Here is a 17,941-nt window from a genome sequence, read left to right on the forward strand (position 1 = left end):
TAAAGTTTACCCACTCTAACATTCCCTTATCACGCAAGAAAACAAAAACAGAATTTAAGTAGCTGGCACGCCCCAAAGCTCCACCCACCGGAAAATGCTGCTCAGATCAGTACTGGAAGCGAGTTCAGAAACCCATGTAAGTGAAGACAACATCTGATACAATTTTTTTTTTACTGAGGTTGGCCTCTCCCCTAGTTTTCAGAAGCTGTTTATTATGTGACAAAGAGCCTACTACTTCTCAAATTGTATTTTGGAGCGGAATACAGTTAGAGTCTTGCCTGCCCCTTTTCTGCAAAAAATCATTTGTATACTCCAGGGAAACACAGGTTTAAAAAAAAAAAAGGTAACATTAGATTAAAAGAATTTTTTACGTTTCCTTGAAAATCTTAAGCTGCTCATCACATCTATCGGGCAACAGGAGGGACGAATGGATGAGCAGAGACTTTGTTATATGGAGGCCACTCGCCCTCTTCCAGACGAAACCAATCCCAAGCGGTGGGCACAGAGATTTTGCATTGTCAAGATCTAAAAATAACACGAGCATACTGCTTACAAAACCTTTTTGTTTCATTCTTTTTTTCCCTGTAAATGTGCAATAGATTCCTTGCCCTGTGATGTAATTAGTTAGTCCCACATTTCAGAATAAATAAGGCTAAAATAAAACACTAACAAAATCACAAGACACACTCACATTTAAGAAAATACAAGCTGGAAACTAGTATTATGAAAGCCACAAAAACGAGATATTTCAAACACTGGCACAGTTTAGAAGCAATATTTCAATTTTTATATTTTAAAAGTTTCTCTTTAGTCAGAACTGTTGCCTACCGGCAAGAGGCTTGAGCTGAAGCCAGTCGGCATCTGGTGTGTTATTTAACTTGTGATCTGAAAGCTTCCTTCCAATAGTTGATTCTTCTGTGTTCTGCTTCATAAACCACTTCTGTTTTCCCTGAAAAGAATCTGCTTTTAGCATCAAATCTGCAGCCACAATTAACAACAATATTTACTTACTAACATCTACAGGGATAAATGGCACTAACATTTTATTCATAAATTATTTAGGAAAAAAGTGAGAAAAAGTTTTTAGAGATTAATCAAGGGGTCTAACTAGATAAAATAGCCAACTAAATTTATATGTCACTTTTTCTTTTTCCCAATGACTCAACTAAAAGGTAATTCATCTACTCCGAAGTATAGAATGGGATACACAGAACTGTATTACACGCACCTGAGTGAAATGTCAAATATGCTTAATATCTGCCTTATTTAATAGTGTGTGGGAAAAGAAGTTCTGAAAAAACTAAAGTTCATTCCTTTGAATTTCATCGTCCTGAATGCAATCTTACATTTCCCTACATGTGACATAATGGCCAGAATCACCCTTGCATTAAAGTCCCCAAATCTGTAGTTTACTTCTGTGAGACTTGGGCGTAAGAATGCTCATCTGTAAAATAAAAATGACAGATTCTTAGGATTAAATGTGGCGATGTATGCAAACGACCTATCAGTAACTGACTCTTCACAGTTTTGCAATACAGTTTTCTTTCTCATCTAATTTATCCTCAATTATTAATGAATCCTAATTATTGTCTTTCATTGTTTAGGTTGAATTCTCCAATCTTCCAAAGTCCGCTTTCTTCTTTTATCGGTGTAACTAGGTAACTACCTAGTTATCGGTGTAACTAGGTAACTACCTAGTTACACCCACTTACACTTCTATTTCCAATCTCTGTAGATTTAAGGGAGCAAATGAGCTGTGGCCTTCTGATGAACAGAATGCAAGAAAGTGACGATGGGCTACTTGTGCGACCGATCTGCGAGACGCCTGGCACCTTCTGCTTTTGCTCAGGGAAGCTAGAAGCCAGCTACTACGCTAGGAGGAAACTCGGGACAGACCCTGAGGAGAGGCCATGTGGCAGAGACAAAGACCACCTGGGGACCTTCTACCCCCGCTCTGTCCAGGGCAAACCAGGCCAGCGGAGTCTGAAGGCAGTACAGTGAGGGACCCCAGCGGATACCAAGTGCAGCAGCAGAACTTCCTGGTGAATCTCGCCTCATTTTCTCACAGAATTAAGAGAAATAGTAAACTGCTCCTTATAATTGTTCTAAGCCAGTAAGCTGTGCGTTTTTCTGCTTCATAGCAGTAAGTAACAGAACTGGGGAAACACAAAATTGTCAGAAGAAAGTAATATGGAGACAACCTAGAGAGGAGAAACGAAACAGCAGTCGTGAGTTAAAGAAGAAGGGGAAGAAAGGGGGGGAGGGGGAGAAAAAGCCAACCCCGGTACAGAAGTGTTAAGAAGAAAATGCAAACACTAGCTGGGATTCTGTCTAACTGCTTTGGTTCCGATTGTCTGCTGTCCTAAGAACTTGCCAAATCGTTACCCTCAAAGCCTCAACTTGCTGAACCCAGTCAACATCTGATGTATTACTTAATTTGTGCTCTGGAAGCTTCCTTTCAATAACTGATTCCGCCACACAGATGGTCACATGTCTGTTCTGTTCAAATATCACTAATTCCCTTTCCTCAAAAAATGCCATATACTTTTTCTCCTCTGGTTACTCACTGTCCTATTTATCATAAAAGACAAGCACTGATTCACCTGCCCAGGTCCCTTTCTTTGACACACTTGAAGGACTCCTTACTACTAGATTTGGGTGCTCCCTTCAGTTACTGACTTCCCACAATTTCAAATCTACGAAAGAACTACAACGCTCTGGGGACTCTCTTCTCCTACACTGGTTTACAAAAACAAACCTATTTAATTTTGCCAGCAAATTTAAATTCAAAAGGGAGACCAAGCTTAAATGATTTAAAAAAAAAAAAAACAAAAACAGGAAACTATTTTGATCTCTTGAAAGACTACATTTTATACTTATCTGTAAGTTATGAGGACTCTAATAACTTGTACGTATTATATATTAATGCTTGCTGCCTCGGTGTCAGCAGGGATACACAACTGAGGAAAATTAGGGCTTCACGGTAATTCCAAAACTTCTCTGTATCCTTTGCAATAGACCCTAAAATTCTTCCATTTCTTAGGTCATCAATGATCAACTCTTCTTCTCTCACTGAAAGAAATCCTCTTAATCGGCTTCTCGTTCCCCCTTCCTAGGACGTGGCCGGAAATCCAAGCCCCCATGGCTCCCCTTCTGACTCACTTCCTGCGGCCGCGCTCAGCCTGGCATCCCTCCCGCATTGCTCTTGTCTTCACCCAACCTTCCCACACGACCTGCAGAGACCAGATGCTCGATTTCGTTCCCTTCGGATCCTTCCCAGGCCCTCTTACCACTCCTTAGATACTAATTCATTGGCACATCATGCGGATCACCCTTTCTCTGGGGGCAAATAAATATGATGATGTCCAGACTAAAACGTGCCAATTTAAATTAAATACATTATTTAGAATATGATACGAAAATATATCTAAAAAGTAGGATTTATTTCCCGTAGATTTAGCTAGCAACTGGAAATCATGATAAATGAGTCAGAGTTTCACAGCTGCAGTCTGTGCCTGGGCAAGAATTAGAATCACTCCCCCGAATCCCAGTTTAGAGCTCGGTTCTAAACCATATTTTATCTCCAAGAAAAAAACACGTACATATACAAACAAAATACATCCATAAAAATAACATAAAGGTTGTATTTTAAGAGTGGTCGGTACACATATTATGATCATGACTATCCTTTGTTTTTGAGGAAAAAGGTTTTTGTTTTTGTTTGTTTTTTTAACTATTTGTAGTAAACCAGCAAAATGTAAGAATTTCCTCTTTTTTGTCTAAGGTTTTTTTAAACGTCCTCTAGACAGAACACACTGTTCCTCTTCAGCAGGGTACACTGAAGAGAATCCGCACTAGTACCACAAACATGTTACTGAGAAGCACTTGAGACAGAGCTTCAGAAACAGACGTGAATGGCTGTGAAAAGGTTAGGTCAGTGGTAGTAGCCCTGAAATTACTTAGGGGGAAAATTATTTTTAGGTATTTATCTGATACTCACAAATGTGCCACGCAACACAGTGTATGACAAGCAGGTATTTAATCAATAGTCTAACATCATCCCCCGGGGGGTTCCCGCCACTCCCTTCACTTCATTCTACTTCCTTCCTACGAAGCCCCCGGATCTAAAGCCGCCTCACCTCTACTGCTTCTACTATTAGCATTTCTGATGAGGAAATGTGTTGTGTGAAAACATTTTCCTTGAAAGACAGGACAATGAAAGCCACTTATACTTGAAAATAGACCTAAGTGAACCCATGAGACTTGTTTTCTAGTTATACATTTTTGGTTTTTTTTGGAAATAAGCAGATATTGGCCAACAGCTTTTTCTATCCTATGTAAGTCAGCTAGAAAAAAATCCAACAAAGGAACTGAAACGAAGACTGCTCGATCTGGATCACGAATGACAAACATAACGACCGAGACAGCGAAGATCACTGTCCGTGTTTCCTTTAATATCGACCAACATCACAATTAAGCGTGTGGCCAGAAAATGAAATTTTTTGTTACGTTTTTTATCTCAGAAAATGGAAGAAGCCATTAAAACAATACTTACTCTCTGCTGTTTGTAGTGCTTAAACATTCTAATGCAGTGTTCAATGATAAATAACAAGTAGACGCCTCCTAGAGCGACCAGTCCTTTCAATACAGCATCGTACTCCTCCAAAAACTTCTTAGATTCGTGTCCGTGAGAATGTCCGTGCCCGTGCCCGTGCGCGTGTTGATGACTGTGATCATGTCCACCCTGAGACTATTAATAAGAATAACGAAAACTTCTGAACATGTAATTAAAAATGCCTTTTAAAATTTTGAGATTATAATCTCCTAGAGAACACAGAAAAAAATATCTTTAAATTTTTAAAGTGGTTCTGTAAATATTATCTCACTGAACTGTAAGTCGCCCTCTATTTAATGCTGACGTTCTAAGTGGCCTGGGAAGTATTGCCTGTTTCATGGTCACTCTGAAACGAAGACCACAAACTCAAATGCCTCTAGGGGTTAAGATTCATACTATAGCGAGACAATCAAGCAGGAGGGTCCTTTGCAAACTGAAGTAAACAAGAACGAGATGCCTAACATTTCGTAAAAACAAACTACTTCACCAGCAGGTCATACATGACCCGTGAATCCCTGTAATCTAACTTTTTCTTAAATTGATTGTATTTTTATGTTTTTCTCTTACAAATTATTTTTAAAAAGTGAGGAGATGTTACCTATGTTTACACAGTAGAACAACAGCAAAAGCATATACTTAAACATGTGTTTGATTTTCCACATTTTAAAGCTTTAGCAAAAATAAATGTATAGACACAAAGTTTTTTTTAATTGTGAAAGGAGTTAAGTTTCACAATAGTGACCTTCAAAGTTAGAAAATTAGTCTAAAGTCTTTTCCTTCCTTCGAGTATCTGTATGCCTTCTCACTTGCTAGCGGCCAACTGAAGAGGGTTCTAAACTTCTCAAAGGCAAGACCATTCAGCTTTAAGGAATTAATATTTCTTATAAAAAATAAGTTTAATAGCAGTAAAAGACTACTTCAACTTGACTACTTCAAGACTTACTTCACTGTTCTTATTAGGCCCAGTTTTGAAGATGGCACTATTCTTGATGACTGGTGGAAGGGTAAGCAAGGGGGCGGGGACAAAGGGGGAAATCAGTAACTAATCGACGAATAATCAACTGACCAAAAAAAAAAACTCATATTCACAATTTGAAGATTCACTAATCAATTTTTTAAGGCACTGCCATATAGAATTCCAGATATCTATCTCTAATCTTCACTGAAAGTGAAGACAGGGAGAAAGATTACACAAAACACACCAACAATTCTTGGGGGCACCTGGCTGGTCCGTTGGGAGCGCAGCCAACTCCTGCTTGATCTCCGGGCTGTAAGCTCCAGACCTACGCTGAGTGCAGAGATTACTTAAAAAGAAAATATAATTCTGTCTCCCAAATATTCCAAAAGGAGGTGGTAAGAATATATATTTAAAAAACAAAACAAAACAAAACAAAAACACCATATCTCAAACCTGCAATTTTACATTTGGAAAAGAAAAAGCCCCAGGATTTTCATAATTTGAAGTGAAAGCAGTAATACTGGATAAAATACTCCTACCTCGGGGAGGAGAAGCAAGGTAACTAGGCGTGTGGGCACGAGATCCTAACATCAGAAGTGTCTCCTGAGAAACAGGGCACTGGGGCCGTCGGCGGAGTTTCCTACGCTTGGTTTCAGCTCAGGTCACCATCTCCTGCTCACGGGGCCGGAGCCCGGGCCGGAGCTCCTCCGCCTTCCCCGGGGGAGTCTGCCTGAGGACTCTCTCGCTGCCCTGCCCCCCCACTGGCTCACCCAGGCCCACACTCTCTGTCTGGCTCTCTCACAGAAGTGCATCTTTAAAAAAATAAATAAATAAAAAGAAGTGTCCTGGAATAGAAGAATATAAGTGGTCTGCCAGGCGAAAACATAAACAGCCCCAAGTGCAAAGGGCTCGATGCTCGAAACTGTCAGCGGAGCGCGTCCACCTCTTCCCGAGCAAATATGACGCTTGGGCACACCGGCCATGGGGCACAATCACTGCGAGACCCTAATGTATTTCTTCTCAAGGCTTCCCTGATACAGCTGATACACAGATCACAGATAAAGACCTTTTAACGTATTCATTTTCAGAACTGCTAACAGAGCGATTTTTTTTTTTTTTTTTAAATTTCAGCTCTACTGACTTACAAAACTGTAAGACACTTAAAGTGTACGACATAGTGATTTGGTATGTATACACTGTGACGGGGAAAAAGTGAAACTGATGTTACCAATTTTTGTTGCTATTTTAAAACCTAACCATTCAATTTATTTCAAAAGTGTTGCTATTAAAACTATGCAATGGAAAAAATACTTCATCCTACAAGCAAATAAAACAAATACTAGGTTAGTGTGCTACATAGCTTGGTAATGAAGGACACTTTTAGCTTAAATATTTTTATTTTTATTTTTTTTTAAAGATTAAAAAGTTTTCTTACGTGGGGCAGTAGATGAAGAAGGGCATCTCCACTCATTGTTCCTACAGCTAGTGCAACAAGGAATGTGAGAAGAAATTTGAAGCATCCTTGGTTAATGATGGGAACCAAGATCACGCCTAGCAAGGAAAGCAGGCTAATGACCGTGATAGAAATGATACCACAAATCCATGCTGTAGGAAAGAAATCAATAGTCAACGTTAATATGACATATAAACCAAACAGCTCTAAAGAACAATCAACATAAGATAAATGAGTCATGGGACATAGACTATCTTGCCCTGACTATGCTTTTTAAGAACTTTTACATTCTGGCACTACTGTGTGTAAAAACAAGACAAATATCTGCATAGCCAAACTGAATACTTACAAGAATTAAGAAATGCAGACCTTCGTTGTATAGTCACAAACAGTACTTTCAGTAGCCCACCTTATCAGAAACAGGGACTTCAAATGACTTCTGGCTGTGATTCACTCCTAATATCTAGATTATAAATAAAAGTCTACCAAGGTATAAAGGTAAAGCCATAGCAATCAAACTGTTGACTTAGAGAATTATAAAACTCTCCTGTGATCATCAGAGGAAGCCAAGTATCTAGTGTTAACTTTGTAAATCTTTCTAATGCAAAGTTTAAGAAGCTTAACGTATCAGTCCAAAATGGAAACATATTCAAAAGAGATACAAAAAAGCCTTACTACTGTTAGGTTTTTCTGCAGTTCATTTCTAAGTTTCTCAAAAGATAATTCAGCACCATCCCCTGTGATACCATCTTTACTCCACAACCAGCTCCAAATTCCCTTTCTTCCAATTTGGCTTTCTCTATCATTTTCTACTTTTTAAAAATTTCACTATATAATTTTACTGATTATACAGTAACTATTATATTCTATATTATATTATTAATATATATTATTATATATTAATACATGACATGATATATAGTGTTCTACATTTATTATATAGTAATAATTCTATTCTATAACCAGAATACAAGAGAAATGTTTCCACAATATGATTTGTGAAAATACACCAGTGTGACAGAAAAGGGGGCATTTTCTGCACATTTCTTACAGCTCTTGATAAACAGATTAGATACCAGAAATAAGGCCCATGGTTCAGGGGGTGGGGCATTTTCACTTAAAGTGAGATTACTTTAGGGGTACCCGGGTGGCTCAGTAGGTTAAGTTCAGACTCTTGATTTAGTTCATGATCTCAGGATGGTGAGACCAACGCCACTTACATAAACTCTACTACAATTTCCTAGGTGTAGAAAAAAAGCAATTCAGGTAATAAAATTTTTCTAATTCCTAACCAAATTATTGTGCTTTTTAAATCACAACTTGTTTAGTATAAAACAAACCCAAAAAAGATCCCAAAACAACAACAATTAAAGGCATCTTTTCTAAAACTTATGTTAACAACAATATGCAAACGATCAAATACAACTAACAAATGTTTCCTTTATTTGCACCCAAGATCCCATATACAATAAAAAAACGTTAAATGTCTGAAACAAGCTTCACTTATTCTGCAAATTAGGTCGCTTAAAACGTTAAAGGTCTTCAAGCTTAGTTATTCACCAACTCCCTTTCTCATTATCTAGAGAGAAAATGCATTCTTTTAAAAAGAAGCGCTCATCTGTGGAAACTTTCTAATTAACTCAGTTCAAAGCATGTGCAAGATGGCAGTTTTCTACACTGTTTCAGCATTTTAATTGGCAGAAAATGCTTAGCGGCCTATTCACAACTGTACCCCCCCTTGGTAATTAAGCTGGGGTCAACTCTATGACTAAATGAGCCAATCTTGTGAAACAAACGATTTCTAACATACACAGTATATGGCGTACTTGGTTCACAGCAGACTTTGAACAGTAATGAGATAGTAGCTGTGTCACTATGGGAGATTTATATGGAACAAGTTAACCTTTCTTAATGGTGCAGCAGTCATTAAAAATAATTACTAGCAGGGCAATCTCTCCAACAATTATTAACATCTATCAAGACATACTTAATTCAAACTTCATTTCTGACAGTGCTAATAACCACCTGCAAACAACTAATCAATATTCACTATTATATATTTGTTTTCAAAGCAAGCATAATTTCCTCTAAGGCTTTTCGGATTGAATAAACTCCAATTTTCAATGTTATTATTGTCAAGCATCTGCCAACAGCTCTGTTAAAATATACAGATTATGTCAATATTAAAACATTGAAAACCTTAAGTTATAATCCAGAGTGGATATAAAAACGACTGAAATTTCTTAGAAGCCTTACAAAAGAAAAAAGCTACTAGTTTTAACTCTAGAGGCAACAAGCCCTTCAGTTTGTTTTTCCATGTAAAGAACAAATGTGTTTTATTTTTAATTTAAGTCAAATAATTTCAGACCTAACTTCCCCTTTTCTCCTGCCTCAGTGAGCATTTAGAAGCACCTTGGAGACTGTGGTTCTTAAGGTCTTTACTCATCTACAAAGATCAGTGAACACGAAGCCAGCAAAGGGAACATATTTTATCTGTTCAAAAACCAGAATTCAAAGCTACTATGAGGACTTAAATTCTCTGTTTTTACTGATCTTACCTGACTGAACAGGTACCACCTAACAATACTCTTGGGTGTTTTGGTTTAGCTCACCTACACTTCCAGCACACCTACACCAACACTTACCGCTAACACTTTGCGGCCCATATTTCCATTACCGGTCAAAGCACTACTAAATGTAACCATATGTAACTCTCTGTATCTCCTGGTCACTTCCCCATCCCCCAGGGTCACCTTTGCTAGCAAAGCAGAGTTAAGAACCTTTTTTCCAAGATTTTATTTATTTATTCGACAGAGAGAGAGCAGCAGACAGAAGGAGAGGGAGAAGCAAGCTCTCGGCTGAGCAAGGAGCCCCATGCAGGGCTCGATCCCAGGACCCTGGGATCATGACCTGAGCCAAAGGCAGCCGCTTAACCAACTAAGCCACCCAGGCACCCCAAGTTAAGATCCTTTTTAGCAGGAAGCAGTGAGGAGCGGCACACAGGTCACCATTACAGGCTTTACACGGAGAATACTCTAGTTCGTATCACGGCTCTGCTCTCCGGCATCGATGTGACCGTGAACAAGTGACTTAACTTCTCCAAGCCTCCTTTCCTCAGCAAATAGGAGTAAATAAAAGTGCCCATCTCATGGATTTAACAAATTAAATATCCTTGTGAATGTATTTAGAACAGTACACAGTATGGCCCCAATAAATATAGGCCATTAGGATTAATTTATCTAAAGTTATTTTCTTATTGCAAAGAAGATAACCAGTAAGTAGGTGCCTGTGAGACTGTTATGTATTGAGAGCATTTCCTTTCCCTTGTAGGTTTTCAAGCTCTAAAGAATCTCTCGATCCCAAAAAAAACTCTTACATATATACTGGACTGTGATATTCTTAAACATGTCTACTTTATTCCTATGCTATGAAAAGTTTTTTAATTCTGTCCTCTCCATCTTTTGTCAGAATCCCTATTTGGTCCATATTCACTCACACCAATTTAGTTACTTTCACTACTATGCAACAGTGCCCCTCCAGCTAAGGCATTTCAACCAGTACTGCCTTCGCTGTGATTTTCCACACGATCAAGTCCATGAGAATTCTACTCATTCTGAAAAGACTGTATTATCAAAGTATACTAAGCTGCCTAATACAACTGACCCTTGAGCGCATGAGATTAGGGGACAAACCTCTACCCCTCCATATGCAGCCAAAAATCCAACTACAACTTTTAACTCCTCCCCAATTTAACCATTAATAGCCTATTGTAGACTAGAAGCCTTACCGTTAACATAAACAACACATATTTTGTATGTTATTATGTGTTATATACTGTATTCTTACAACAGTATCTTTTTCTTACTTTCTTCAGTATTTCTAGGCTACGTGGTTCATCTGTTAGTTTTTTCAAATTGCTGTAAACCTTCGAGAAACTTTCCAATATATTTCTCGAAAAATATCTGCATCCAAGTGTACACATGCAGCTCCAATCTGCGTTGTTCAGAGGTCAACTGCATTCATAAGATGATCTTCAAAGACTCATTTTCAACAAGGGTCTTTCCTGGGTTATAACTAAAAGCTTACGGTTAATATAAAGTAGTTTATTCATTCAATCAATATGTGAATGCTTTCTTTTTGTTCAAAAGACCCAGTCACTTCCTTTAAGCAACTGAAGTCCAACAAAAACAGTTAACAAATCCAATTATGAGAATCCCCTAAGTTCTGAGCTGGGACGGAGACATACGGAGAGCGCCAAGGAAGGGAGCTTAATGCAGCCCAGGATGGCTTCGTGAGTTATTCCAGAGAGTCTAACCCTGGAGCTGAATCTCTGAGAAATCATAGTAGTCACTCGAACAGAAAGGTTCAGAATGTGAAAAGGCAGCGATAACTGAGGGACAAACGAAATAATCTATCAACAGGAGTCTGATAACGGTTAGGGCTGCGAGGACAGAAATGAATGGTGGGGGAAGAGGACAGAGGAGGCCGGAGGCAGCGATCCTGTCCCGGAAAGCCTGACCCACCAAGTGAAGGACTCTGAAACTCGAACAATACAGCATAATAGTTTCCTAAAATATAGGAGAAAAAATACAACTAGCACATCGCAACAATTCTACATTACTGCTTACAATATAAAAGATATAATGACAAATACTAGAGATCTAATGAAAAATATTGAATAGTATAAAGATACACGGCAAAATTTAAAGGGGATATCCAAATTAACTAAATTTGGAAGGTAACAGCATAGTGATTAACTGCCCAGAGGATTTATGACAAACCTCGGGTGTGGTGGGCTCTACCATTTATTAGGCCCCGGGGAAAGGTAGGCAAGTCATGAAACCTTTCTATACTACAGTTTATAATGTCTGTAAGAATCAGAACCATGTAAGAGCTCCCTCACATAATAATTCGATAGAGTGGGGTGCCTGGGTAGTTCAATCCGTTAAGCATTCGACTCTTGATTTTGGCTCAGGTCATGACCTCAGGGGACTGAGCCCCGCGTCTAGCTCTGCACTCGGTCAGGAGCCTGTTTGAGGATTCTCTCTCTCCCCCACTCCCTCTGCCCCTTCATTTCTGACAGCGCTAATAACCACCTGCAAACTCGCTTGTGCTCTCTTTCTCTAAAATAAGTAAATCTTTAAACAAAAATAATTCAATAGAATACTGTTAACATTTAGTGGGGGGTGGGGGGAGCATGTGAAACACTTAGCACGTGGATAGCAAAATGGCTGAATTCCCTCAGCTTGAATCCTAGCACTGTCACTGACCAGCTGATATTTGCGGGAGGTTAACAGAACATTCTCCCCCTTCCACACCTGCTGCAAAACGTAAAAGTCACTGAGTCTAGAAGAATGCCTGCAATATTTGTCTGTTCAAGGACGTTAGCAGTCACTAAAAAGAAAAAACTCTGTGTCAGAAAATCTCATTTGCATTTTTAGAAAGGGAAGGTAATGAAGTTATTTCAACAATGCAATCAAAAACCAAGTTATGGTGGAGTGGATAGAGCTCGAAGGAATTTAAGAGGAGATGTAACTGGACTTGATGATGGATTATGCAGGGAAAAAAGGAAAAACAAAACCTTAAGAGAAAAATGCCAAAGATTTTCAGATCTTATTTAAAAAAATGAACTGTTATGGCATTTGAGATTCAGTAAGGAGTACAAAGTTTATGTGGAGAAGAAGTTTTAGAAATATTAAGTGGGAGATACCTGTGAACATCAAGGTGGGGGGTTATCTAGCCAACCAGACATGGTTTTAAAAGAGCCTAGACAGAATCCTCAAAATAGTTTTGGTTTTACGTTCGTTGACGCGCTCTATAAAACTGCCCACAATGAATTCATGTGCCAGGCACTGGCATTTCTGACATTATTCATAGAGTCTGACCACAGTGACTTCCCTTTTTACTTCCTTACAAATTTAAACTTAGCTTTTCACAGAGGCCCTCTACTCTAAGATTAACGTTAAGTAATTACAATGCCAATGACTTTAACCGGCAGCCCCAGGCAGCCCCATTACTTACATTTGCTCCTCAAGAAGAATCCATTTCTCACAAATCTTTATTTTCTTTTTAATCTGGTTCTCTGTCCAAAGCAAAACCTTCATAATCTTTATCTTAAAAAGACAAGTAAACTCTGTTGTGCCTCTTCTCTTTCCTCAATCTTTTTTAAACTTTCCTATCTAATCCTGACTAAAGCATACTGAAAGTCACCGAAAGGAAAACAGTAATTTGAAATTACTTTCTAATTCAATTACATTCTTAAAATAGTAGAGAGACTAGTTTGAGGGGAAAAAAAACAAACAAAAACTTGAATCTTTCTTACCTGATGCCCCTATATTTGCCTTATCTTCAGGAACCAGATTTTCATCCTTACTTAAATCTTCAACTAAAAGTTTGTCAAAATGTTCGATACAAAGTCTGCTGTCGATTTGATATAATAAAGCAGGGCAAAGATATGTGAATAAATCAGGTGAGATTGGAGAATTGGCACCATGACCGTAGTATTTTAACAACTGAGTGACGTTCAAACACTGCAAAAAATTGATAAAACAAATTAAGTAAATGACTATATTAAGAAGATTGAGCAGAAAAAGAAATTACTGTATAATAAAAAAGTCTAAATATGATTTGAAAATAAACTGTAATACAGATATCTATTACAAATAAAGATTTTCTTTAAGAATTTATGACTGAAACACATTCAACTTCACTACCCAACTCTACGTGGACTTTAAGCCACCTTTCACTCCAACACATGAAAAATTATAACTTGCCTCAATAATTAATAAAAATCACTCACAAGTACATTCATAAAGGGTGAAGAGAAAAATCATTTCCCTATTAAAAGTGCAATCATCCATAATTACAGATTATTAAACATAGAGAATTTTAACAACTTTGTATTAAAATACACAATACAGACATTTTGATTATCTAAGGTACCCCCCAAAATATTATATTGGGGAATTCTAACCCAATGCTGTAAGTGGAAGATAAAAGAAGACAGCTTCTACTGGTTCTTTTAAGTACAAAACAAAACAAAGCAGAAAACAAATAGCAGAAAAGTCTGGACCTATCATAGAGCAAATATCTAAAACAAACGCAGAGGAGAGAGTAGCCTTTCTTTTTCATACATCATACACTTTGGTTGCATGCTTCTTTACTGACTTGCAACCTCATTATGATTTTATTTATGGTACAAAAAACAAAATCAAAACATATAAAAAGAAAAGTATCCTTCTCAGGTCTTAACACAAGGTACTACTCTATCCAGTGCACAGAACATTTCTAGAAATCCTGAGAAAATTCATCAGAACTCATCAGAAAACTACGCATCAGACCTGTAAGGATATAAAACAACATCTCTGATATAGACCCCACAAGTCTGATAGAAAAAGTAACAGTAATGATAACATGTAGTTATGATCAAGAGATGATTCTAGGATATTATCTAAGGTAGTAAATCAATAAAAGTATTGCCTTACAAGGACACTGACATTCTAAAATATAAGGGATTTTAAAATCAGTGCTGCTAACGTGCACCTGAATGTTTATAGCAGCAATGTCTACAACAACCAAACTAGCAGAAGAACCTAGATGTCCATCAACAGATGAATGAATAAAGAAGATGTGGTATATGTATACAATATGTATATGTATATACAATATGTATACAAATGGAAAACTATGCAGCCATCAAAAGAAATGAAATCTTGCCATTTGCAACAACGTGGATGGAACTAGAGGGTATTATGCTGAGCAAAATAAGTCAATCAGAGAAAGACAATTATCATATGATCTCTCTCGTGAGGAAGTGCAGAGGCAACATGGGGGGCCTGGAGGGTAGAAAAGGAATAAATGAAATATAATGGGGTCGGGAGGGAGACAAACCCTAAGAGACTCTTAATCTCAAAACAAACTGAGGGTTGCTGGGGGGAGGTGGGTAGGGAGATGGTGGTTGGGCTATGGACACTGGGGAGGGTATGTGCTATGGTGAGTGCTGTGAAGTGTGTAAGCCTGGTGATTCACGACCTGTATCCCTGGGGCTAATAACACACTATATGTTAATTTAAAATTTTAAAAAATTAATTTAAAAAAAAATCAGTGCTGCTGAAAACCAGTATCTGATTATTTACACAGGGAAGAAACACAGAGTTATTTCCATAAATGCAAAATATACTTCAATAATAGAGACAGAAACAAAAAAGGTGAGGTCATTTTCCCCCATTAGATGGTGTAGTGTGGCTTTTTATACGTGTGAACAATAAGTAAGTTCAACAATTTTCTAAACTTTAATAAGTACTAAAAATTAGAATTCAACAAGGATGTTGATATACTTTTAATGCAACAAAAACAAACATGTTTAAGTAGTTAAAAAAAAATTGAGAAAGAACCAATCAAATGTGAAAGTATTCAAAGGAACATAAAAATTTTAAAGGATAGGGCAACCATCCCATGACTAGTGGATTTTCCTATTATTTTATCTTTCTGCATTCACCCTACATCTGCCAAAGACATGAAAATAGATTAATTATGAGGAAGTAGGCCCTACAATAAAGTGACATAGAAAAAACAAACCTACCACATATATAAAATAACTGACTTTAGAACTACATAAATGACTAGGAACCATTCTGTAGTTAATTCATTTAAGTTAATAATTATGAAAAAGAAAATGCCTACTTTCCAACAGGGCAGGTGAACAGAAAGGACTTCAATTTTCCAACATCTAGAACCAACTAGCAATAACAAAATGAAAACTAACTTGGGAAGTCAAAACAAGTCATAAGCTGGAAAGTAAAATAAGGAATACATGTTCTAACAACCTTTAAGTATTTAGATTTGAGGAACCCATATTTGAGAACACTGCAAATGAAAATCCAGATAAAAAACTTTAATCTGATTTAAATTCCTTAAAGAATTTTGCTCAGGAACATTACCTGGAAATAAGTTTGAATATAATTGACTGCTCTCCACTGTTACTTCTTTTGTTATCTACAATGTTCCACAATTATCTGAGAATTATGGAGCAACCATCTTCTTTACACCTACCTCATGCTGACGGTGATCTTCATTATGATCTTTGTGAGTAGCAGCTGAATAAATTGCACTTTTTTTAACGTGTGGTGCTTCTCGCTTTCTAGTATGTCGAAGTTCACCTTCATTATCAGGATTAAGATCTTGGTGTACATGACCAGGATCATGACCATTATGTTCTGGAAGGTGTACATGAGAATGACCTGGGTTATGTACACGATCAGGTTTGTGGACCCGATTATGCTCATACTGTTCACCCTGAACATGGTTGGGTGGAAAACCTGGTGTAATAACCTCAGAATTTTCATTACTTTTCTTCCCTTTTCTCTTCCTCTTTCCTTTCGGTAGCTTACTTTCAGACTGTTCCTGTGTTTTATTGGTCTCTGTTGAAGGTTCATGGCTAGTCTCCCCACGCTCACTGTGAGCAACGGAATCATTAGGAAAATGGCGAGTGCCGTTATGATCGAGGCGATGATGCAGACAATGGTGATGACATAAACGATGACTATGGTCATGCATATGTTTATCATCAGATTTGACAGATACTTCAATTGTCTCTTTCTCTGGATCACACTTATGGGTTCTTTTTGTTGATACGCTAGTCACAGTTTGATTTTCTGAATTCAGATGATTGTGGGAATGCTGGTGGTTATGGGAGTGAAAATGCTTTCCCTCTTGAACTGCCAAAATATCTAAGTGAGAAACATGATCGTGGCCAAGATCCTCATGATTAATCTCAACTACTTTTATCTCTCCAAGGCCCAAGTTTGTTAAAAGTTTCTCCAGACCAAAAAAGGATAATCTTCCATTTTCACCATAACGGTCAAAAAGTTTTTCAATATAATATTTTTTTTCATTTTCAGCATCCAGCACTGAAAATTTGCTTGACTCCGATTCTGTCATTCCACGACGATGTCTGTGATGTTCCTCAGAACCATGGTCATGTTCTTCATGGCAATGGTTGCAGTGATGGAAAATAAATGTCAGCAAACAAATGAGGCAAAATTTTGTATGCATATGTACCTTCATTTCTATTTTTCCTAAAGGGATTTAAAAAGAGAAGCAGGCATTAGTTCGTACTTAGATACATTCAATATCATCATAAACTCTCCAGCAATTGGCAAACCATGAGGGAAACGTTTCACATTTCTTTCAGTGCTATAAATCATTCTTTCCTTCTTCAATTCCCTATAAAAATGGCCCCTTTTAATTTATCAAAATAGTGTCCAGTCCTTCCAATTAGAACAAATTGCTCATCACTCCATCTATAGACTATCCTGACTCCCTTTAAGCATAACACTTAAGAATCTACCATATAGTTATACAGGAACTGCTGGTTTCCCGCTTACCTGGTCCTTTAAGAAAACTAACTGATCCCCTGTTCTTGAGGTCCTGTTCAGTGCAATATACAAGATGAAATAGAATGGTAAAAGGTATAAAGATCAGAAAGAAAAATATCATTATTCACTAACGGCAGAACTGGGTATGTAGGAAATCCAAAAGAATCTATAAGAGTAAGTTAATTTAGTAAAACTGCCATATTAAGGACAATAACCAAAAATCAATTTTATTTCTAGACACTAGCAAAATTATAAAATGAAATTAGAAAACAGTATCATTTATCATACCAATAGCTAGGAATAAACCTAACAAAAGATGTATAAGACATTTACATAAATAAAAGATCATATATTACTGAGAGAAATGAAAAGACCTAAATAAATGAATGGCTATCTCATGTTCATGACTGGATGTGATATAGATCCAATGTAGTATCAATCAAAATCCCAGAAGAAATACTTGTGTGGAAAAAGTAAAGTCCAAGAATGGTCAAGACTTCATGAAGAATAAGAGAGGAGCACCTACTCTACCAGCTACT

The 17,941-nt window shown here is 37.4% G+C and overlaps 1 protein-coding gene across 2 annotated transcripts in view; it reads right to left on the reverse strand.

Moving 5' to 3' along the window:
• Positions 1–17,941, reverse strand: part of SLC39A10 (solute carrier family 39 member 10) — a 132,310-nt gene that overhangs the window by 18,068 nt on the left and 96,301 nt on the right. For both annotated transcript variants that reach the window (XM_082689067.1, XM_082689066.1), the window contains 5 exons: positions 16,078–17,102; positions 13,349–13,556; positions 7,009–7,178; positions 4,556–4,750; positions 829–949 (listed from right to left, as the gene is read on the reverse strand). In XM_082689067.1, coding sequence (XP_082545193.1) covers positions 829–949; positions 4,556–4,750; positions 7,009–7,178; positions 13,349–13,556; positions 16,078–17,091 — 1,708 coding nt within the window. In that variant the 5' untranslated portion in view covers positions 17,092–17,102. The remainder of the gene's footprint in view (positions 1–828; positions 950–4,555; positions 4,751–7,008; positions 7,179–13,348; positions 13,557–16,077; positions 17,103–17,941) is intronic.

The sequence above is a fragment of the Mustela nivalis genome (assembly GCF_964662115.1).
Source record: "Mustela nivalis genome assembly, chromosome: 11".
NCBI lineage: Eukaryota > Metazoa > Chordata > Mammalia > Carnivora > Mustelidae > Mustela > Mustela nivalis.